General features: G+C 45.5%; 1 protein-coding gene across 5 annotated transcripts in view; it reads right to left on the reverse strand.

The window, feature by feature from the left end:
• The window catches only part of PHACTR4 (phosphatase and actin regulator 4), a 71,349-nt gene that overhangs the window by 37,167 nt on the left and 9,004 nt on the right, over positions 1–25,178 (reverse strand). For 4 of the 5 annotated variants that reach the window (XM_075853422.1, XM_075853423.1, XM_075853421.1 and 1 more), the window contains one exon: positions 4,270–4,338. The exons of the other annotated variant lie outside the window; for it this stretch is intronic. In XM_075853422.1, coding sequence (XP_075709537.1) covers positions 4,270–4,338 — 69 coding nt within the window. The remainder of the gene's footprint in view (positions 1–4,269; positions 4,339–25,178) is intronic. 5 annotated transcript variants of the gene reach the window in all.

The raw sequence follows: 25,178 nt of genomic DNA on the forward strand, positions 1-25,178 counted from the left end.
TCTTAAAAGCAGTTAAATTTAGAAAAATGCTAATTTTCTCAAAATGTTGGTGTTTTTCACACAAATATTGAATTAATTTACCACATTTTTTTTTACTAACAAAGTACAACATGTCACGAGAAAACAATCTCAGAATCACTTGGATAGGTAAAAGCATTCCCAAGTTATTACTACATAAGGTAACATGTCAGATATGGAAAAATCGTCTTTGTCTTTAAGGCCAAAACAGGCTGTGTCCTGAAGGCGTTCAATTACGCCATTCACCATGTGGTGTAAATAACATGCTACCTTTATTCTATGGGTCGGTACGATTACAGCAAAACCATATATGTATATGTTTTTTATATGTTACTATTATTGCAATTAAAAAAACCTTTATTTTTCTGTCGATGTTGCCATACGAGGGCTTGTTTTTTGCGGGATGAGACGTAGTTTTCATTTGTTTCTTATTTTGGGGTACATGGGACTTCGAGATTAATGTTAGTTATTTTTTGGGGGGGTAATGGAAAAAATAGCAATTCCGCCATTGTTTTTCTATGGGGTCACTTTTCAGTTTAAATAAAAAGATTATAAAAAAAATAAAATGGTCATTACAATCACGGCGATATATTTCACACTTTTACTAAATAAAACCACTTTTATGGAAAAAGGTTTTGTTTTTTACTATGCATCTTAATTTACTTTTATTTTACATTAATTCATTATTTTTTCGTCCCACTAGGGGATTTCACTATGTGATCTTTTGATCGCTTATACAATGCTTTGGTATACTTAGTATAGCAAAGCATTATTGCCTGTCAGTGTAAAACTTTTGTTAAACCCCCAGCTGCCATCGCAACCCATCATCGACCCGTGATTGCATTTGCCAGCCACCGATGGGGGACAGATGCCGTGGTCAATAACTAGCACAGCATCTAAGGGGGTTAAACTGTTGGAAGGAAACATCTATCGCTACCGTTAGAGCAGGAACCTGCTGTCATAAGACAGCCGAGCACCCGCTCCAACCTGCACGAGACACCCCAGCAGGACTTAGACTTGGCAGCCCAGCCTAAGTTCCATTAGGGACAGACGTTAAAAGGCGTATCGGTGGTCAAGAACGGGTTAATGCCTATGAATTTAGAATGGGTTGTCATAAAAGCTCCTGTAGGTGTAATGTGTAGGTGTCCCAATACTTTTGTTGATATAGTGTATCTCATGCTAGAACCCCTGAATCCTGTATAAGTAGAGGGATTAAAGACAAATGTTAGGGGTAATATGAGGAGTTTGGAACTACAGATTAGATCTGAAAATATTATATGAATGTAGAAAAGTGTGAGATATCTGCATTGCAGATTAGAAACAGATCATCAAACATTCTGCCGAGTAGAACCACCATTTTCCCTTACTCCAAGACATAAAATAAATAGTTATTCAGGAAGGGACAGATGCTTGGTGAAGTTCAGAATGCAGATCCTTGCTAGAAGAGACATGCAGTTTTCAGGAATGAAGGAGGAGGCGGTATGGGAAGCACTCCAAGTCCTGTCCTGCAAGTCTGGTCAGTTCCGATCGGCTTTTTCTGTCCATGTAGAGCGTTCTTTAGGCTGCTTACAAAACTACACACGTGCGAAAGATGACCTGTTATTTCGTTTGAGCAGCGTCTCATCCTATAACCCTGTCATTATCCTGCTTTTTTATTTTCAACAAGGTTTCCAGCCTAAAATAATGAATCCAAAAGATGAAACTGTCTTTCTGTCTCAGACCTGAAGGCTGTGTACACCGTTGTAGTCAATTATTCTTTTTTTTTACATTTAACGGTGTATAATGTGATTTTACACAACTTTTAAATAGGTTTTTAATTAAAAAATATGTTTTTACTTTTTGAGATACAGCTTCTTTATGTCCTGTATACATACAAGCTGTATCCAGCTGTCTAAGCCGAATCTGTCAGGTCTGCAGGAAGGATGGCTGCGGTCAGCGATGGTTCTGCGTGTCTGCCATGCAGGAACCACCTATTGTCGATCACATCAAAATTTATGACTGATTCAGCTTAGACGGCAAGATACAGCTTCTATGTAGACAGGACATGTATGAGCTGTATTTCAAAAAAAGTAAACACTTTTTTTTTTTTAATAAAAACCCATTGAAAAGTTGCTCAAAATCGCATACACCATTTTATATACAAAAAAAAAATTACATTTGACTAAATGTTTACATAGCCTTTAGGGTATGTTCACACACAGTCCGGGTTTTCAGGCGTATTTCAGGGGGGCGTAAATGCCTCGAAATACGCCTTAAAAATTGCTAAACGCCTACAAACATCTGCCCATTGATTTCAATGGGAAAAATTGTAGTTTTAAGCTAGGAAGATGTCTGAAAATCAGAGGCCATTTGCCGTTTTTGATTTTGCGTGTGAACATACCCCCTAAGGGTACGTTCACGTGTACAAAACTAAGTGGCTGTAAATGACAGAGCTGTTTTCAAGGGTAAATAGCCGCTGATTTCAAGGCATTTTTTTTTTGTTTTGTTTTTTTAAACTAATGAAGCTTTTTTTCATTTAAAGCTTCTTTTGTAGTGTTTTTCACAGCGTCAATGGAAAATCAGCTCCAAAAACGCTTCAAGAAGTGACACACTGCTTTAGGACGAGACGGTTTTTACGAATTCAGAAGCATAAAAATACACCTCATGTGAACAACCACAGTTTGTAGGCGTTTCGCTCGTGTTTTTGTAGGCGTATTTCAAGGGGTTTACGTTCAGAAATACGCCTGAAAACCTACGTGTGAACATACACTTAAAGGAAAATTTCACACACCCCCATCCCAAACTGCTGACACCGCTAGTTAGGTATAGTGCAAAGCAGTGTAATCATATGTACGTCCATGATCTTAGTCCTTCCAGAACTGTAAAAAAGTGGTTTTATTCTCCAATGTGTCGTATGCAAAATTAGCTCTGCCAGAGCGAGAGCCCCTCTGTTATCGGCTCTCCACACTGGCTAAAAGAGGGGTATCCCAAGTTTGGGCCTGTACCATATGATGTCCATATTCCATAACGGGAGAAATGGAAAGGGCTTTAAAACATTTTCTTAGAACTCCGCGTTGTACCATTCATCTGTTATTTCTCCTACAAACTGACAAAAATTGACAACTGGGTGTTGTCATTCCCTTTGTCAAAAGGTTGTGTCCCTACACAGACTCACTCGGTCATTGGAGCAGTGATCAACTTAGATTTTATCAGTATTCGGGCAAAACCTCATGCACACAAACATGGTTTCTATGGGTCCATGCACACGACCATGGTTTCCACGGTCCGTGCATTGGCTTGGAGCCCTGATCGCAAAAAGATAGGACAAGTCATTATACGGGCCGCATTTGAATTGGAAATCAATGTATGCACGGTCCGTGACTTGCGGGCGGCCCGCTGATGACAATCCGTGCCACAATCACGGGCCGTGTACATGGCTACGGTCGTGTGCATGAGGCCTTAGACATGGTATCCGTAACAGAGGAGCCACTGTCAGCTGAGCCGTCATTCATGGCAATGACAGATTCGGCTTAGAGCGGCATTATACCGTTTCTATGTAAAGTGGATACATAGAAGCTTATAATCAACATATACGGACATTACATAAAAGAAAAAAACAAAAGTCAGTAAAGATTTACATAGCCTTTAAATACAGAATGGAGATCTCCCTTAACTTCACTTTCTCCATAGTGATACCACTGTAAATTGTGTTGCCGCACTAGTCGATCCTTCCAAAAGGGAGAATTATTGAGGCGCTTTATTGAAAGTGCAAAGGCAAAGTTAGGCAGGGACTTTTCAATTTTCCAAAGGGCTTTAGAGAGCTGCAATCTGGATGTTATGGGCAACTCCTCCACTTTTTCTTTGCACCTGTTTTGATAAATCTTCCAATGGCCCTATAATTTTTCCATGATAAAAGGAAGTAAACTTTACCTAGAAGCTACTACTGGCCATTTAGAAAGTCAACTTAGTAACTTTAGTGAGTTATCTACCCATGAATCCAGTTAGAGGGGTGGACAAAAACTGGACTTTGATCAGAACGAAAAATAAAAAAAAACTTTGCATTCAAAGTTTTTTTTGTCAATTGCAAATGATTGTCAAGACGTACGTAAAGACAACAGAATCAAAACCGGATCCACTATCTGTTTCAGAGTGCTATTCGATCACAATTGGAAACAGACAAAAAAGGGACAGGCGTGAACAGAGCAAAAGCTTTTTAGTGTTTAATACTGCTTTATTAAACATAGTGTGCCACTTTTACACAGTACCACTTACCGCTCCTGTCTTCCATCACAGGGGCGCGAGGGGGGCAGGGGATCTGTGCAGATCTGCTCCGATGAGGTTCTGAAAAAAACAAAAGACGTAACAAAAAGGCCAGTGGAAAATACTTTGACAGCATACACTACGACACAGGAAACCTATTTAAAAACAAAAATCACACATGGTGAGTAAACAACAATATGTAGCCAACTTCATATATGGCAAGTAAAAAGATCACTGGCAACTACAAGCATCTATAAAAACTCAAGTCAAGCTCAGGTTTGCATTGTACTACAAAACTACACAAATAAGGGTCAGTTCATACGTTGCGTAAATACTGTGGATTATCCGCAACGGAAATTTGTGTGGAAAATAAGCAAAAAATACAGTAGCAGCAATATAGAGGAGATAAAACAAATCTCATCCACACACTGCTTATTTGTTGCGGGTTTTCCCCAATGAAATCAATAGGGAGGTAAATCTCACAACAAATAGCAGTCGTTGCGTTTTTTTGTGGCGGGCTCGCAGCAATTCCACCGCAAAATACTTACCCAGGAGTCTGTTTCTTCATCCAGGCCGGTCTCCTGGGATGACGTTTCATCCCATGTGACTGCTGCAGCCAATCACAGGCCGGAGCGACGGTAACAAGGGATGAATCATCATCCCAAGAGCCTGGCCTGGATGACGTCAGAGGGCCGGCCTCCTGGGATGATGCTTCATCTCATGTGACTGCTGCTGCAGCCTATCACAGGCTGCAGCAGTCTCCTGGGATGAATCGTCATGCCAGGAGGCTGCATGTTAGAAGGCCGCTAAGTGCTGCAGTTTTCCGCAACTAACAATCCGGCCGAAAAACTGCACCAGTTTGATGCGGTTCTTTGTCCGGAATTCCCGGCAGCTCACAGGGCGGTTATGCTGCGTGCTGTTACCTTTGGCCCTGTTCACACAGTTTTTAGCAGGTAGAAAATTCTGCCTCAAAATCTCGTCTGGTATTTTGAGGTAGATTTTGATCTGCCTGCACGCCGCTTGCTGCGTTTTTTTGCCCGTGGCCATTGAGCGCCACGGACAAAAAAGCAGCGAAAAACTCTCTGCCTCCCATTGATGTCAATGGGAGGTCAGAGACGTAAATGCCCGAAGATAGGGTCTGTCGCTTCTTTTTACCGCTTGCGGGGGAAAAACTCCTCCGCCTCCCATTGAAATCAATGGGAGGTGTTTTCAGACTTTTTTGGCGCGTTTTCTGATGCGTTTTCCGTGTCAAAAAATTCTGTGTGAACAGGGCCTAACAGTTTCCTAGTTTCATAATATTATTGTTAATACTACTAGGGGTAAACAATACAATAGTAATCTGCAGGTTGAAAGTCTGTCTGCTCTCGTGCCCTGCATTACTTGCTTAAAAAAAATAAATCATAATGTACATTACTGTTTCAGTTTTTTTTACATTATGCTCTACTTAGAACAGATTAAATTACATACAAGTGTATTAAAAACCTTTTAAAAAAATTAAATAAAAAAAAACAAGAGAACAAAGTCCACACAATACATAACTGGACCTACTGAAGTCTCCACCCATATTAGGCCTCATTCAGAAGAGCGTGTCCATTTTGCGTCCACAAAAAATGGACTGTATATTATGCAATCCATGTCGGTGTCGCATCAGTGTGCTTTCCGCGTGGCATCAGTTTTTCACATTCGTGTTTCTCCTCTGCAAGAACTTCCTGGTTTTATCTTTTTTTTTTATCTCAGCATTTCTTCAGCAACTGATGTGTGAAACACAGACAGCACACAGATGTCGTCCAGTAGCGTAACTACCGCGGAAGCAGCTGCTACGGAGCCCGTGTCTCGAGGGGGCCCGTGCCGCTAGCTGACACGCCCCCCCATATGTCCGGTGGTGAGCTAGCATCCATTATGGTTGCTACAGCTGTAGCGACGCTACTACGGGGCCCGCGCCGCCGAGCCTCTAACATTTATAGGCTGGACGACTCACGCCCGGGGGCGTCGCTAGCACCAGAGGGGGCCCTGGTGCCATCGACAGACACCCCCTCTTGTACTAATTGTACCTGCGTCTATAGCACGCAGGTACAAATTTCAACAACGCTAGCATCATCAATGATGTAATCGCGCCGCTTCCGTGCTTGAAAGGCACTGATTGACGGGGCAAGTCATTCTGCCCTGCCAATCAGCGCCTTTGAATGACGCGTCGTTCAGCTCCAGCAGGCCTGCTCAGAAGATGGAAGGTCTGCCTTGCCACCGGACGGCGCGGGAACGGGATCATGTGAGTACGTAAAGTTTTTTTCAAATAAAACAGTGGCATTATCTACAGGGGAGGGGTCTATATTTGGGTCACTATATACAGGGGGGGGGTCAATATGGGGGGATGTGGGCCACTATCTACAGGGGGTCTATATGTGGGACACTATACAGGGGTGGGCTATATGTAAAGCACCATCTATAGGGGAGCTATTTGTAGGGCACTATCTATAGGGGTGGGCTATATGTGGGACACTATATACAGGGGTGGGTTACCTGAGGGGCACTAGCTACAGGGGGAGCTATTTGTAGGGCACTATCTATAGGGGTGGGCTATATGTGGGACACTATATACAGGGGGAGCTATATGTGAGTTACTATATACAGAGGTGGGCTATATGTGGGATACTATATACAGAGGGAGCTATATGTGAGTTACTATATACAGAGGTGGGCTATATGTGGAGCACTATCTACAGGGGAAGCTATATGTAGGGCAGCACGGTGGCTCAGTGGTTAGAACTATTGCCTTACAGCTCTGGAGTCTATATATGGGCATTATCTACAGAGGGCTGTATGTGGGGCACTATTTACAGGGGCTTCTATGTAGGGCACGATCGACAGAGGCTCTATCCCTATCTTCAGGGGGCTATGGGGGCACGGTGTGTGTGTGTGTGTGTGTGTGTGTGTGTGTGTGTGTGTGTGTGTGTGTGTGTGTGACACGGTGTATAGTACTATTATAATCAGGGAAAGTGTATGGCGCTTTTATAATTAGAGGTGCAGTATATGGTACCATTATAACCAAGGACACAGTGTATGGTACTATTATAATCAGGGACACAGTGTATGGCGCTATTATAATTAGAGGTGCAGTGTATGGCGCTTTATTATATTTAGAGTAGGGATGTCACAATACCAGAATTTGGACTTCGATACCGATACTTTGCCAACAGTAATAAAAAAAAATTCTTCCGTTTTCTGATGTGAGGCGCGACGTGTGATGAATTTTGAACACGCCTCACATTAATAGTAATTAATCCCATCATGTTTCTCAGTCATAATGGGTTAATGTGCGAGGTACATGATGGGGTTAATTACTATTAATGTGAGGAACATGGAGGTTAAATTCATCGCACCTTGCGCCTCACATTAATAAGTGAATGAAAGCTTTTATTTCATTTTTTTACAGCGTACACATCATAAATGATGCAAAAAAATTGTTGTGCGCGCCATTACTGAATGTGTGAATATTTTATGTATTGAGACTTTTTCTAATGTTTATTGTAAAAAAGGTGAATGTGTATTTTTTTTTAAAATTTAACAATACTTTGTTTTTACTTTATTTTTAAACTTTAATGATAGCACACAGGCAGTTGTTAGGACATACTTGGGTATGTCCTAACAACATGAGATATGGTAAGACAGCCCTGGGGTCCGTCAATAGACCCTGGGCTCTCTGCCCATATATGATATGGCCCTCGATCGCGTCACAGGAATTCCCTGTGACGATCCAGGGGCATCCCCCTTCTCATTTTCTCCTGAATGCTGCAGTCAGCTGTGATCACAGCATTCAGGGGAATAACGGCGTTGCCCCGCTCCTGACAGGAAGTGCGTGCGCGGTCAGCATGAGGAGGTGCAGCTGGCGCTGCACTAATGAGAGGCAGTTCAGGCACTGGAGACAGAACATGGGGATGTTTTGTAGAGCTCCCGCCATGTTCTGTCTCCAGTGCCGCCGCTCATTAGTGCAGCGCTGGCCGCATCGCATCATTCTGACCCCGCGAACTTATCATGACTCAGGAGCGGGGCTGTGGCTGAATTACACAGCCGCACTCCCATACATTCGTGTATTACTATACTGAGCTGTGCGGCTGCGCAGCTCAGTATCGAAATACAGGAAATAGCGGTATTGAACCGTTTAGGGATGCACAGTATCGAAGTTTCGATGCACCGTGCATCCCTAATTTAGAGGTGTTGATAATTTTAACTTCGTTTATAGGTGCAGAAATGTTTTAAAAGTGAGAAGTGAAGACATCTGAGCGGAAAACCGCAGAAATGGGTCGTGGCCAGAAGAAATCCATCAGAGGTCTGAACCGGAGGGAGAAGAAAAGAACTAGAATCTGAGACATTACCGGTGAGTCACTTAATGTAAATGTTTATTCTGCCTCTAATCAGCACTGTAGTCACTGTATGATCTGCAGCAAGATGATGGGTGGTATGAATGCTTTTTTGTGAAACAGCATCTCCCAGCATATCCTTACTATTGTTCGGGCCATGCTGGGAGCTGCAGTTTTACGCCGTACAAACCTATATACGGCAGGGGTTGCACTAAATTGAGCTTTATTTGTTCTGGTGTTGTATATATGCACTGAGCTTTGTTTTGGTGCTGTATATACGTACTGAGCTTTGTTCTGGCTCTGTATAGATGTACTGAGCTTGGTTCTAGTGCTGTATTTATGTACGGAGATTGGTTCTGGGGATGTATTTATGTACGGAGCTTTCTTCTGGTATTGTGTATGTGTACTGAGCTTGGTTCTGGGGATGTGTGTGTGTGTGTGTGTGTGTGTGTGTGTGTGTGTGTTTCTGGTGCTGTATTCTGCATTGCCTTGTGGCACTATACATCAGGGGGAGGCTGTGCGGCGCCACCTACTGAGGGGGGAGCCTGTGCGGCGCCACCTACTGAGGGGGGAGCCTGTGCGGCGCCACCTACTGAGGGGGGAGCCTGTGCGGCGCCACCTACTGAGGGGGGAGCCTGTGCGGCGCCACCTACTGAGGGGGGAGCCTGTGCGGCGCCACCTACTGAGGGGGGAGCCTGTGCGGCGCCACCTACTGAGGGGGGAGCCTGTGCGGCGCCACCTACTGAGGGGGGAGCCTGTGCGGCGCCACCTACTGAGGGGGGAGCCTGTGCGGCGCCACCTACTGAGGGGGGAGCCTGTGCGGCGCCACCTACTGAGGGGGGAGGCGCCACCTACTGAGGGGGAGGCGCCACCTACTGAGGGGGAGGCGCCACCTACTGAGGGGGAGGCGCCACCTACTGAGGGGGAGGCGCCACCTACTGAGGGGGAGGCGCCACCTACTGAGGGGGAGGCGCCACCTACTGAGGGGGAGGCGCCACCTACTGAGGGGGAGGCGCCACCTACTGAGGGGGAGGCGCCACCTACTGAGGGGGAGGCGCCACCTACTGAGGGGGAGGCGCCACCTACTGAGGGGGAGGCGCCACCTACTGAGGGGGAGGCGCCACCTACTGAGGGGGAGGCGCCACCTACTGAGGGGGAGGCGCCACCTACTGAGGGGGAGGCGCCACCTACTGAGGGGGAGGCGCCACCTACTGAGGGGGAGGCGCCACCTACTGAGGGGGAGGCGCCACCTACTGAGGGGGAGGCGCCACCTACTGAGGGGGAGGCGCCACCTACTGAGGGGGAGGCGCCACCTACTGAGGGGGAGGCGCCACCTACTGAGGGGGAGGCGCCACCTACTGAGGGGGAGGCGCCACCTACTGAGGGGGAGGCGCCACCTACTGAGGGGGAGGCGCCACCTACTGAGGGGGAGGCGCCACCTACTGAGGGGGAGGCTGGGCGGCGCCACCTACTGAGGGGGAGGCTGGGCGGCGCCACCTACTGAGGGGGAGGCTGGGCGGCGCCACCTACTGAGGGGGAGGCTGGGCGGCGCCACCTACTGAGGGGGAGGCTGGGCGGCGCCACCTACTGAGGGGGAGGCTGGGCGGCGCCACCTACTGAGGGGGAGGCTGGGCGGCGCCACCTACTGAGGGGGAGGCTGGGCGGCGCCACCTACTGAGGGGGAGGCTGGGCGGCGCCACCTACTGAGGGGGAGGCTGGGCGGCGCCACCTACTGAGGGGGAGGCTGGGCGGCGCCACCTACTGAGGGGGAGGCTGGGCGGCGCCACCTACTGAGGGGGAGGCTGGGCGGCGCCACCTACTGAGGGGGAGGCTGGGCGGCGCCACCTACTGAGGGGGAGGCTGGGCGGCGCCACCTACTGAGGGGGAGGCTGGGCGGCGCCACCTACTGAGGGGGAGGCTGGGCGGCGCCACCTACTGAGGGGGAGGCTGGGCGGCGCCACCTACTGAGGGGGAGGCTGGGCGGCGCCACCTACTGAGGGGGAGGCTGGGCGGCGCCACCTACTGAGGGGGAGGCTGGGCGGCGCCACCTACTGAGGGGGAGGCTGGGCGGCGCCACCTACTGAGGGGGAGGCTGGGCGGCGCCACCTACTGAGGGGGAGGCTGGGCGGCGCCACCTACTGAGGGGGAGGCTGGGCGGCGCCACCTACTGAGGGGGAGGCTGGGCGGCGCCACCTACTGAGGGGGAGGCTGGGCGGCGCCACCTACTGAGGGGGAGGCTGGGCGGCGCCACCTACTGAGGGGGAGGCTGGGCGGCGCCACCTACTGAGGGGGAGGCTGGGCGGCGCCACCTACTGAGGGGGAGGCTGGGCGGCGCCACCTACTGAGGGGGAGGCTGGGCGGCGCCACCTACTGAGGGGGAGGCTGGGCGGCGCCACCTACTGAGGGGGAGGCTGGGCGGCGCCACCTACTGAGGGGGAGGCTGGGCGGCGCCACCTACTGAGGGGGAGGCTGGGCGGCGCCACCTACTGAGGGGGAGGCTGGGCGGCGCCATCTACTGAGGGGGAGGCTGGGCGGCGCCATCTACTGAGGGGGAGGCTGGGCGGCGCCATCTACTGAGGGGGAGGAGGGGGCGCTATCTACAAGGGGGTGTGACACTGTCTATAGGCGGGGTTGTATAGCACTGTCTACAGGGGGCACCATCTACAAGGGGGCTGCTTGTGGCACCTGGGGGGGGGGGCCCAGTCAAGAGTTTGCTATGGGGCCCAGTCTTTCCTAGTTACGCCCCTGATGTCGTCCGTTTGCGGTCTGTGCTTTTCACGTACCTGTAGAATTTAATGGGTGACGTGGTCCGAAAAAATGACCAGAATAGGACATGCAGCGAGTTTCACGCAATGGATACACGCTCTGTGAAAAAACACGGATGTGAGAATAGCCCCATTGAATTGCATGGGTCAGTGTGACAGTCATTTCAACTGATATTTAGATGAGCGTATTTCACGTCCGTGTGCGGAGCCCTTACGTCCCATGCACACGACCGTGTGCGCCGGCCGAGACCTGTCAGTGATCCGAGCAAAGATAAAACATGTCCTATCTTTCCTCGGATTGGAGACTCACATCATTTTTCACAGACCCGATTCACCCGCTAAAGTCAATGGGTCCGTGAAGACTATCGTGTACCACTCGGAGGCCATCATAAACGGCCCGAGTAGCACAACTGTCGTGTGCATGTGGTGTTACGCAGTCAATAATATGTAAAGGTTAATAGTATGTACATATTGTATATATACACACATACACCAATAATAATAATAGCACCCAACCCATCCATACATTATACTAGCTTTTATACCCGGCGTTGCTCGAGAGGTTGACTTACGGTATAGAGTAAAAGCTCACTATTTAAATACACAATTATGTATTGTAAGGCCCCATGCAAACGACCGTAGAATTCGTCCGCAATTACGGACCCATTCACTTCTATTGCCCGTGGACACCTTCCTGTATATTTACAGGAAGGTGTCCGTGCCATAGAAAAGCTCAGCAAAAGATAGGACATGTCCTGTTTTTGCTTTTTACGGACCGTGCTCCCATACTTTATATGGGAGCACGACCCACATAATTAAAAGTTAACTTACCTGCTTCTTCCTCCAGTCCGGGCTCCCGGGATGACGTTTCATCCCATGTGACCGCTGCAGCAAATAACAGGCCAATCACAGGCTGCAGCGGTCACATGGACTGCCGCGTCATCCAGGGAGGTCGGACTGGATGTCAAGAGGGGCGCGTCACCAAGACAACGGTACGTATGAACTTCTTTTACTTTCAATTGCTGCGGAAACTCTGCCTGAAAGGGCTGCCCCTTCTCTCTTTCCAGCACTGAGAGAGAGAAGGGGCTGCCGATTAGTGCAGAGAAAACGGGTCCGTAAGTACGGGTGGAATACTGGTGACACCGGACCCAATGTTATTGGAAGCACCATTAAATATCCTTAACACTATGATCACATGATCAAAAAAGGCCTCCTGTTGCCAAAGTAGCAGTCGGCAGCCCTGCGATCGCATGGCAGGGCTGCCGATCTGTTACAAACCACTAAGATGCAGCGATCGCTGCATCTAAGGGGTTAATGGCAGGGATCGGAGTTAGCTCCGGTTCCTGCTGTTACAGCAGGGTATCTGCTGTAACATACATCTTGCAGTTGGTACCGGAAACCTTTTAGGCCCCGCCTCCGAGTGGGGCATAGGAGGCTTCCGTAGCTGGCAGGCCATGAGGCCAGTATTAGGCCTCCGGTTGCTATTGCAGCCACCGGCAATACGGCGATCTCGTTGCTGGGGTGCCGATGGCTAAAAACCCCTCAGATGCTGCAATCTCTATTGAGCGCAGCATCTGAGGGGTTAATGGGCCGGATCGGAGGCTAGCTCCGGTCCTAGCCGCTACAGCAGGGTTTCAGCTGTAACATACAGCTGGCACCCGGGGGTGATGGTGCGGGCTCAGCTCCTAAGCCCACACTACCACCGCAACGTAACTGTACTGCGGTTTGCAGGAACCCCTGCCCGACATCAGCGTATATATACACTACGGATTTCGGGAAGGGGTTAAACACAAAGTATAATGCAAATATTCATACTACTTTTTTCTGATCCTCTCCTGGTTTTGACCTAAAAATACAGAGGCACAATACTGTAATGCGTAAAAGCGTTCTGTTCAACCTTTCCGTCAGAGGGACCGACGAACGGAAAGCCGAACGGAAGCTGTTACTTCCATTTGCATTACCATTTCAATAAAAGCGCCGTCAACAGCACTATTGTTTTCGTGGAAAAAACTGAAGCTTTTACTGAACGGAAACTAAAGAATTACCATTGAAATCAATGGTAATGCAAACGGAAGCTATAGTTTCCGTTCATTGGTTCCTCTGACGGAAAGGTTGTACCGAACCAATGAACGAAATCCAAGCGCTGATGTGAACAGGCCCTTACATTAAAGGATCATAATATGATACAGAAAGAAACTTCTACGAGTGCAAGTTTAGGGGGAAAATCAGCTATCATTTTAAGAAATTCAGGAAAAATATTTAGAGTCTGATGTGCAAGTCTGGACAAGTATACATGTCAACTGATCATTCCAGTATATTCTTAAAGCCCTTTCACACAGGCCAATGATCTGACGAACACTCGTTCCCGATCATTGCTTTGTGTAAACAGGGCAGCGATCAGCCGACAAAAATGTGTCAACGCTTGTTAGGCTATGTTCACACGGAGTATTTTGGGGGAGGAATATCTGCCTCAAAATTCCGTTTGGAACTTTGAGGCAGATATTCCTCTCCCTGCACGCCGACTTTCGCGTCGTTTTTCGCCCGCGGCCATTGAGCGCCGCGGGCATAAAACAGCGAGAAATACCCTTTCTCCTGCCTCCCATTGAAGTCAATGGGAGGTCAGAGGCGGAAGCGCACGAAGATAGGGCATGTCGCTTCTTTTTCCCGCGAGGCAGTTTTACTGCTCGCGGGAAAAAGACGCCGACGCCTCCCATTGAAATCAATGGGAGGCGTTCTCGGGCTGTTTTTGCCGAGTTTTGCGACGCGGTTTCCGCGTCAGAAAACTCGGCAAAATACCCCGTGTGAACATAGCCTTAGTCGGCTGATCGGATTTTGCAGGTGGTCCATAAAATGGTCGCTTGTTGACAGCATATCTCCCAGTGTAAACAGAAGATTGTGCTGCTAACAAGATGCAAATGTATGGGGACGTGCGATCATAAAAATTATCATTATCCCCCATGCATTTCGATCATTGCTCCGTTTACATGGAGAAAATGATGCTGTAATGTCGATCTGCGCTTGGTTACCAGGCAGAGCATCTGCCCGTGTAAAAGGGCCTTTAGGCCTCATGCACACGACTGTAGCCATTATTTCCTACGACCCTGGGCCGCGCATGGACCGTGGAAACCACAGTCGTGTGCAAGGGCCCATAGAAATGAATGGGGCCACAATTCTCCCGTGGATTTTCGGGGAATTGCGGCCGCAAAAGCACGTTCTTGTGCTTGGGGCCTTAGTGTCTGAAGAACTAACATAAGATCTAAATCTTGTATAAAATGTTCAACTTTTAAAAACACCCGCTAGTTGCTGGTCATAACTACTTCAACCTTAATGAACTTAATGTACTGACACCACAGAATAGGGGAGATGTATCAAGACTAGTGCAAAGGAAAAATGGAGTAGTTGCCATATTCCACCTAATTATTCAGAGTCCCTTTGGAAAATGAAAGTAGCGAGCAGATTGGTTGCCATGGGCAACTCCTACCCTTTTCCTTTGCACCAGGTTTGATACATCGCCCCCATGTTTTTCAAATCAAATTTCAACGGCCATGTTTAGCTATAAGAGGGTTGTGCTGTCCCATTATAGGACCCTTACTATGTCCAATGCCACACACATATGGATGACTGCTAGGATGCATCCTATAAACAATAGATGGCAGTGTTACATTGAGAACCCCACATGATCAGCTTTTGGGAATGTGATCTGCAATATGGGTATGAGTTAATATAGAACTTGCTGTTCATTGAATCCAACAATTAAGAGTACCCTCCGTAAGTAGCTATACCAAAGTATAAGGCTGGATACACACACACACACACACCTCGCGGTTTGTTTGCATTAGTAGCTGCTTTTTATGCACGTTTTTACTTTTCCCCAAAAACGCTGTGGCCGGATGTGGCTTTAAGGACTAATAAAATGAGTACAGTGAATATGGTGGGCTTTTGTTTGTTTTTTTCAAAAACACAGCATGCTCTAGGTATGGCTCTGTCACAGCCTGCATTTAACCCCTTAGTGACCAGCCCATTTTAGGCCTTAATGACCAAGCTATTTTATTCGTTTTTCTATAGTCGCATTCAAAGAGCTATAACGTTCTTATTTTTTCGTCTACATAGCTGTATGAGGACTTGTTTTTTGCGGGATTAGTTGTGCTTTTTAATGGCACCATTTTTGGGTACATATAATTTTTATATTAACTTTTATTAACCTTTTTGGGGGGGGATTATAAAAAAAACCTGAAATTCCGCCATTGTTCTATGCGTTTTTAAATTGACGCCGTTCACTGTGCGACGTAATTAACATGTGACCTTTATTCTATGGGTCGGTACGATTACGGCGATACCACATATGTGGAGGTTTTTTTATGTTTTACGACTTTTGCACAATAAAAACACTTTTGAACTAAAATTATTTGCTTTTGCATCGTCGCTTTCCAAGAGCCGTCATTTTTTTATTTTTCCATCAATGTAGTGATTTTTTGGGCTTGTTTTCTGCGGGACAAGACGTAGTTTTGAATGGTACTGTTTTGGGGTACATGGGACTTATTGATTCATTTTTATTATGACTTTTTTGGGGGGCAATGGAAAAAAATTGCAATTTCGCCATAGTTTTTGGCGTTTTTTTTTTTACGGTGTTCACTTTGCGGTTTAAATTACATATTAACTTTATTAATGGAGTCATTACGGTCGCGGCGATACCATATATGTGTACTTTTTTTTTTTTTTTACACTTTTACTAAATAAAACCACTTTTTATGGAAAAAAATGGATTTATTTACTGTACTTTTTATTAATAATCTTTATTTCACTTTGATGACTGATTTTATTAGTCCGACTAGGGGACTTTACTGTGCGATATTCCGATCGCTGCTATAATGCTCTGGTATACTTCGTATACCAGAGAATTATTGCCTGTCAGTGTAAATCTGACAGGCAATCTGTTAGGACGTGCCTCCGGCGCGTCCTAACAGGCATATGTCCAGGGCAGACCTGGGGGCTTTTATCAGTCCCCCGGCTGCCATGACACCCCATCGGAGACCCGCGATTTCATTCGCGGGCCGCCGATGGGTGACAGAGGGAGCGCACTCCCTCTGTAAACAAAGTTAAATGCCGCGGTCGCTATTGACGGCGGCATTTAACGGGTTAAACGGCCGCGATCGAAGTAAACTTCGATCGCGGGCGTTGGAGCAGGAGCTCAGCTGTCATCAGACAGCAGAGCCCCGGCTCCTGCCTGCACGGGAGACCCGTGCAGGACTTAGACTAGGCTGACGTGAAAAGGCGTCAGCCTAGCCTAAAGCCCAGTAGTGAATCACGTTAAAACACGTATTAGTGGTCACTAAGGGGTTAAAGTATACGTCGGGAGCTTTTGAATGCTAAACATAAGCCAAAAATGTGATGTAAATGGGGCCTAAATCACATTTTATTTATTTTTCAGCGGGTCATGTGTTCATCAACACACTCAAAAATGACACCTTCAAAAAATATTTTTCACTTAAAGAGGCTCTGTCACCAGATGATCAAATCCCTATCTCCTATTGCATGTGATCGGCGCTGCAATGTAGATAACAGTAACGTTTTTGTTTTAGCGTGTCCTCGCACGTCCGACGCGATGAAGTTCCTGTGGGAGGAAGTGACGTCACAGCGTGATCTCGCGAGGACACGCTGTGTCTGTGCACTGCCAGAAGCTGGGTGGTAACAATGAGAAGTGAATGATGCTGATTCGTCAGCATCATACACTTCCAATCACAACGCTCAGCTAGTAAAACAAGTAAACACGCCCAGATGTTACAAACACAATACACGCCCAGTTGGAAATAAGAGAAAACACGCCCAGTTGTCCATTACAAAGGCTCATTTGCATAAATATAAAATTACTCATAAAAAAAAACTTTACTGTTATCTACATTGCAGCGCCGATCACATGCAATAGGAGATAGGGGTTTGATAATCTGGTGACAGAGCCTCTTTAAGCTCTAAGGTTACGTTCACACAGAGTTTTTTTGCAGGCGGAATTTCTGCCTCAAATTTCCGTTTGGAAGTTTGAGGCCGATTTACGCTGCGTTTTTAATCTGCGGCCATTAAGCGACACGGGCATAAAACGCTGTGAAATACGCTTTCTCTGCCGCCCATTGAAGTCAATGGGAGGTCAGAGGCGTAAACGCCCGAAGATAGGGCATGTTGCTTCTTTTTCCCACGAGACGGTTTTACCGCTCGTGGGAAAAAGCTGCCATCACCTCCCATTGAAATCAATGGGAGGCATTTTCGGGCCGGTTTTGATGTTTTTTGGCGCGGATTCCGCGTCAAAAAACTCAGTGTGAACCCAGCCTAAGGTTTTTTGCAGGCGGAAAATCTGCCTAAAAATTCAGTTTGGCATTTTGAGGCAGATTTTGCTCTGCCTGCACGCCTATTTTCCCCCGCGACCATTGAGCGCCGCAGGCAAAAAACGCCACAAAAAACGCTTTCCTTGCCTCCCATTGACGTAAACGCCCGAAGATATCCCTTTTTCCCACGAGACGTTTTCCGCTCGTGGGAAAAAACGCATCCGCCTCCCATTGAAATCAATGGGAGGCATTTTCAGCCGTTTGGCGCATTTTCCAAATAAAATACAAAAATGTAAAAAAAAAAAAAAAAAAATAAAAAAAAATCGGCAAAAAAACTCCGTGTGAACTGGCCCTTAGGCCCAGCTTGTAAAAATCAGCTCCAGTTTTTTTTTTTTAAGTGGTTTTGCACCACAGGCGTTTTTTGCCCGCGTTTCTTTGACAAATAACGCGTTAAAAAACAAAAAAGTAGTAAAAAACTGCTGTGGCCGTTCACGGCGGCTTTTTCCGTCTCCCATTGACTTCAATAGGGTTTTTGAGGCGGAAAATGCCTCAAGATAGGGCATGTCGCTTCTTTTTCCCACGAGCAATTTGTTTCCACAGCAAAAACGTGTCAAAAAATTGTGTGAACAGGGCCTTATTTTTAAACAAAAAGTTGTAAGAATATCTATTTGTGCATACAGCGGTCACGGACTGAATCTTGGCTGCAATGTCTAATGGGAGTATGAGGTCTACAGCTCCTGTCTCTCCCCCATGTTTTACACTGCATCTCTGCTTGTTCAGCTTTACATAAGCTCACCAGGAAGTCAGGGGAGAGTGGATTGCCATGATAGCAAGTAGAGATTCAGATTTTTTCTGTAGTAACAAAAACACCATCTAAACTGTGAAGCATGGTAGAAGACTCAAGAACATGAATTCAGGGATTATCCAAGTGGGCAGAGTTGCTGGTACGTCAGTCTATAGGGCCACTTCCTCACTTGCATATTTTTGTTAGTATTTTGCACCCCTATTAAGAGTTTGTTTACATCTGCAATCCAGTGTCTGTTCTCTGTCATACGAGAAGAGCAAAAAAATAGTGCCGAATCTTTTGGGTATTTATCATGGTGTCCGTCATATTACTGGGGAAAAAATATTTTCCAATATTTTGGAATAGATCTGCAACAGAGTCCTAATGGAGCCTCTGAGCCAGATGTGAACAAAGCCTTATTTAGCCAAAACCAGGACCAAAGCACAGAAGATGTACTTTTTAGCCAAAGATCTTCCAGATTATAAAGAAGACATTCAATCTCCAAATTAACTGTACATACAGTTTGATTTTTAGAGGCTGGTCTTCCATCCAACTTGCATCCTACATAGCAATTTTTTGGAAAAGCAAACACCATAATGGGTCCTATTGAAATACACATTGCTGTACTGCATGTGCCACACCCTGGTAGCAATTTTTTCCCCTAAGTAAATAAGAGCAAAAACACACAAAAAATGCTAGATACGGAATGATGCACCTCAAAAGTACAGCAATGTACTCTACAATACTTAGAGATGTGAATAGTATTGAGAAGGGCTTTCACTCTAGTCAGGGGCACGAAGGTTTTTTTCAAGAAGCAATTCACAAAAAAGCTTTCGGAAGGCAACGTACGATATAACAATGTAGAGTAGGGAGACAAATTTCATTTGTGGGGTGTTTATAAATAATTCCAGCACACACACATGTATAAGGGAGCGCAGACAATGCTGGCTATAAAGGACAAGCACATACATACGAGGCATGAATCATGTGGTTGGTTGCTCAGGCCTGGCACACATTGGCAGTTAATATTTACCTACGGTTCACCTAAGCACATACACATACATAGTGCCGTGTTCTTCCTTTACAAGCACTGTACACTCATGCAAGTTCTATGCACGCAAACATAAGCTATTGCTCATAAAAAAGCCAAGTTCTGTACATTGTGTAACCTGAGAATTACATTCCCTATATAGATGTACAGATACAGTTTTGATTTTAAAGGAAAAACAAATATGTATGTATGTATGTATGTATGTATGTATGTATGTGTATGTATGAAGTACTAGGCATGGATGTTGGATAAAATACTCCTAAATTCTACGCTGCGCCTGGTATCTGACAGTCCAGGATAATGGGGACACGGCTCCGGGCATACATACCTTTGACTAGAGCAGCTATGCAGGGTATTTGTACCTTGCCCATCAAAGGAAACATTAACCTGAAAGCACACAGCCTACGTTTACAGTATCGGAGAGACAAATCCCAGGTAGAAATAAAACTCAGCCAAGACTATACACGGTTCAGCTAAACCATGTACGTGAGCAGAAACAATACTCAGATTCAAAGGAAACTCGGCATCTCAAATTGCAGTCATCTGACTAAAGGAATAACAATAGTAGCTACATTGACTGACTCAAAGGCTATATACACCATTGTAAACATGTTTTTTTTAACCCCTTCCCTCTTTAGCCACTTTTGACCTTCCTGACCGGGCCTCATTTTTCAAATCTGACATGTGTCACTTTATGTGGTAATAACTCCGGAATGCTTTTACCTATCCAAGCGATTCTGAGATTGTTTTCTCGTGACACATTGGACTTTAAGTTACTGGCAAAATTTGCTCGATATGTTCAGTATTTAATTGTGAAAAACACCAAAATTTAGCGAAAAATTGCAAAAATTAGCATTTTTCTCAATTTAAATGTATCAGCTTGTAAGACGGGCAGTTATACCACACAAAATTGTTTCTAATTAACATCCCCCATATGTCTACTTTAGATTGGCATCGTTTTTTGAACATCCTTTTATTTTTCTATGACATCACAAGGCTTAGAACTTCAGCAGCAATTTCTCACATTTTCAAGAAAATTTCAAAAGGCCATTTTTACAGGGGCCAGTTCAGTTGTGAAGTGGTTTTGAGGGCCTTATATATTAGAAACCCCCAAAAAGTAACCCCATTTTAAAAACTTCACCCCTCAAAGTATTCAAAACAGCATTTAGAAAATGTCTTAACCCTTTACACATGTCACAGGAATTAAAGCAAAGTAGAGGTGAAATTTACAAATTTCATATTTTTTTGCAGAAATTAATTTTTAGTACAATTTTTTTTATAACACAGAAGGTTTTACCAGAGAAATGCAACTCAATATTTGTTGCCCAGTTTCTGCAGTTTTAGGAAATATCCCACATGTGGCCGTAGCGTGCTACTGGACTGAAGCACCGGCCTCAGAAGCAAAGGAACACCTAGTGGATTTTGGGGCCTTATTTTTGTTAGAATAAATTTTAGGCACCATGTCAGGTTTGAAGGGCTCTTGCAGTGCCAAAACAGTCAAAATCCCCCAAAAGTGACCCCATCTGGGAAACTACACACCTCAAGGAAATTATCTAGGGGTACAGTGAGCATTTTGACCGCACAGTTTTTTTACAGAAATTATTGGAAGTAGGCCGTGAAAATTAAAATCAACATTTCTTCAAAGAAAATGTAGGTTTAGCGATTTTTTTTCTAATTTCCACAAGGACTAAAGGAGAAAAAGCACCGTAAAATTTGTAAAGCAATTTCTCCCGAGTAAAACAATACCCCACATGTGGTAATAAACGGTTGTTTGGAGACACGGCAGGGCTGAGAAGGGAAAGAGCGCTATTTGGCTTTTGGAGCTGAAGTTTAGCAGGAATGGTTTGCGGAGGTCATGTCACATTTACAAAGTCCCTGAGGAGACAAAACAGTGGAAACCCCCCACAATTGACCCCATTTTGGAGACTACACCCATTGAGGAAATTATCTAGGGGTATAGTGAGCGATTTGACCCCACAGGTTTTTTGCAGAAATTATTGGAAGTAGGCCCTGAAATTAAAAATCTACTTTTTTTCAAAGAAAATGTAGGTTTAGCTTATTTTTACTCATTTCCACAAGGACTGAAGGAGAAAAAGCACCACAAAATTTGTAAAGCAATTTCTCCCGAGTAAAACAATACCCCACATGTGGTAATAAACGGTTGTTTGGAGACACGGCAGGGCTGAGAAGGGAAAGAGCGCTATTTGGCTTTTGGAGCTGAAGTTTAGCAGGAATGGTTTGCGGAGGTCATGTCACATTTACAAAGTCCCTGAGGAGACAAAACAGTGGAAACCCCCCACAATTGACCCCATTTTGGAGACTACACCCATTGAGGAAATTATCTAGGGGTATAGTGAGCGATTTGACCCCACAGGTTTTTTGCAGAAATTATTGGAAGTAGGCCCTGAAAATAAAAATCTACATTTTTTCAAAGAAAATGTAGGTTTAGCTTATTTTTACTCATTTCCACAAGGACTGAAGGAGAAAAAGCACCACAAAATTTGTAAAGCAATTTCTCCCGAGTAAAACAATGCTCCACATGTGGTAATAAACGGCTGTTTGGAGACACGGCGTGGCTTAGAAGGGAAAGAGCGCTATTTGGCTTTTGGAGATCACATTGAGCAGGAATGGTTTGCGGAGGCCATGTCACATTTGCAAAGCCCCTGAGGGGAAAAAACAATGAAAATGCCCAAAAAGTGACACCATTTAGGAAACTACACCTCTTGAGGAATTCATCTAGGGGCGTAGTGAGCATTTTGACCCCACAGATGTTTCATAGAATTTATTAGAATTGGGCAGTGAAAATAAAAACAATCCTTTTTCTTCAATAAGGACGTAGCTTTAGCGCAAATTTTTTCATTTTCGCAACAAATAAAGGAAAAAAAAGAACCCAACATTTGTAAAGCAATTTGTACCGAGTACGGCAATACCCCATATGTGGTCATAAACTGCTGTTTGGGCACACGACAGGGCTCAGAAGGGAAGGACCGCCATTTGGAGTGCAGATGTTGCTGGATTGCTTTTTGGGCGCCTGTGGGCCCAAAACAGTGGAAACCCCCCAGAAGTGACCCAATTTTGGAAACTACACCCCTCAATGCATTTACCTAGAGGTGTAGTGAGCATTTTAACCCTGCAGGTGTTTTGTAGAAATTAGTGTGAACTCGATGTTGCAGAGTGAAAATGGGATTTTTTCCACAGATATGTGGACAATATGTGGTGCCCGGCTTGTGCCACCATAACAAGACAGCTCTCCTCTAATTATTATGCTGGGTTTCCTGGTTTTAGAAACACCCTACATGTGGCCCTAATCTCTTGCCTGGACAGTCGACCAGGCTCAGGAGTGAAAGCGTACCATGTAAAATTGAGGCCTAATTTGGCGATTTACAAAGTATTGGTTCACAACTGCAGAGGCTCAGATGTGAAATAATAAAAATAAACCCCTGAGAAGTGACCCCATTATGGAAACTGCACCCCTCAAGGCATTTATTAAGGGGTGTAGTGAGCATTTTCACCCCACAGGTCTTTTCCATAAATGAATGCGCTGTGGATGGTGCAAATTAAAAATTTATATTTTTCCCTAGATATGCCATTCAGTGGCAAATATGTCGTGCCCAGCTTATGCCACTGGAGACACACACCCCAAAAATTGCTAAAAGGGTTCTCCCGGGTATGACTGTGCCATATATGTGGAAGGAAACTGCTGTTTGGGCACGCTGTAGGGTTCAGATGGGAGGAAATGCCATTTGGCTTTTGGAGCGTGGATTTTGCTTGGTAGTAGTTTTGTTTGGAGTCTTACTGGTGTTTCCGTTTATAATGTAGGGCATATGTAAGCCGGGCGGAGTATATAAGGGGCATAGTCAGGTGGTATAATAATGGGGTAAAAAAAAACAATAAAATAATCCATAGATGTGTGTTACGCTGTGACACAATCCTTTCTGCACAGGCCGGTGTCGCACTGATATATGGCGTCCTTTATTATCCCCCTTTTGGTCCACACTCTGCGCCTTTGTAGTTTGGGGAATTTTGCTAGGAAGTGTTGTCCTTGTATAATTCGGGCACCGTCACTTCCAGCAGATATGTTTGGGCTCTCCCCTTCCTGGTTCCCTAATTTTAGGTCCTTGATAAATCGCCTCTTGAAACAGAAGAAATGTTCCCCTCGGGCACAACTGCATATTTTTTTATTTCCTGACTTATTGGAGCCATAACTAATTTTATTTTTCATAGACGTAGCGGTATGAGGGCTGGTTTGTTGCGGGACGAGCTGTAGTTATTATTGGTACCATTTTGGGGTACATGCGACTTTTTGATCACCTTTTATCCTATTTTTTGGGATGCCAGGAAAACAAAAAAACGCAATTCTGGCACAGATTTTTTTTTTTTTTTTTTTTATACAGCGTTCACCACGCATTATAAATTACATGTTAACTTTATTCTGCGGGTCCGTACGATTCCGGCGATACCTAATTTATAGCACTTTTTTATGTTTTACAACTTTTTGCACAATAAAATTACTTTTGTAAAAAGAATGTATTTTTTCTGTCGCCAAGTTGTGAGAACCATAACGTTTTAATTTTTTTGTCGACGGAGGTGTATGAGGGCTTGTTTTTTGCGGGACGAGCTATAGTTTTTATAGGTACCATTTTTGGATACGTGCGACTTTTTGATCACTTTTTATTCTAACATTTGTAGGGCAAAGTGACTAAAAAACAGGAACTCTGGTAACGTTTTTTACGTTTTTTTTTACGCTGTTCACCGCGTGCAATAAATAATATAATATTTTGATACCTCAGGTCGTTACGGTCGCGGCGATACCAAATACATATGGTTTATTATTATTTTTCAATAATAAAGGACTTGATAAGAGTAAAAGGGGGATTGTGTTTTATTTGATTACTTGAAACTTTTATTGTTTTCAAACTTTTATTTTTTGCACTTTTTTTTACACTTTTTTATACTTTTTTTACACTTTTTCTCAAGTCCCACTAGGGGACTTGAAGGTCCAACGGTCAGATTTTTTTTTTTCTAATACATTGCACTACCTATGTAGTGCAATGTATTAGATCTGTCAGTCATTCACTGACAGCAAGCCGATTAGGCTTCGCCTCCCGGCGGGGCCTAAATCGGCTTCCGTAATGGCAAACCAGGAGACCATTGTGTCTCCTGTTGCCATAACAGCAGTCGCCAGTCCTGATTGCCTGTCAGGGCTGGCGATCTGCTAGTAACCGCTACGATGCAGCAATCGCTTTCGATTGCTGCATCGAAGGGGTTAATGGCAGGGATCGGAGCTAGCTCCGGTTCCTGCCGTTACAGGTGGATGTCAGCTGTACAGTACAGCTGACTTCCACCGCTGATGACGCCGGATCAGCTCCTGACCCGGCGCCATCTTGCCGGCAGCTACGGAAGCCGATCAGGCTCCGCCGCCGGGCGGATCTTGACCGGCTTCGGTGCTAGGCAGACCGGGAGGCCAGTATTAGGCCTCCGGTTGCCATTGCAGCCACCGGAACCCCGGCAATTTCACTGGGCCACATCGGCACCAGAGGCTACAGTTGATTTCACTGGCCACATCGGCACCAGAGGCTACAGTTGATTCTGCAGCAGCATCAGCGTTTGCAGGTAAGATCGACTTACCTGCAAACGCTGATGCTGCTGCAG

The sequence above is a fragment of the Rhinoderma darwinii genome, chromosome 2 (assembly GCF_050947455.1).
Source record: "Rhinoderma darwinii isolate aRhiDar2 chromosome 2, aRhiDar2.hap1, whole genome shotgun sequence".
Taxonomy (NCBI): Eukaryota; Metazoa; Chordata; class Amphibia; order Anura; family Rhinodermatidae; genus Rhinoderma; species Rhinoderma darwinii.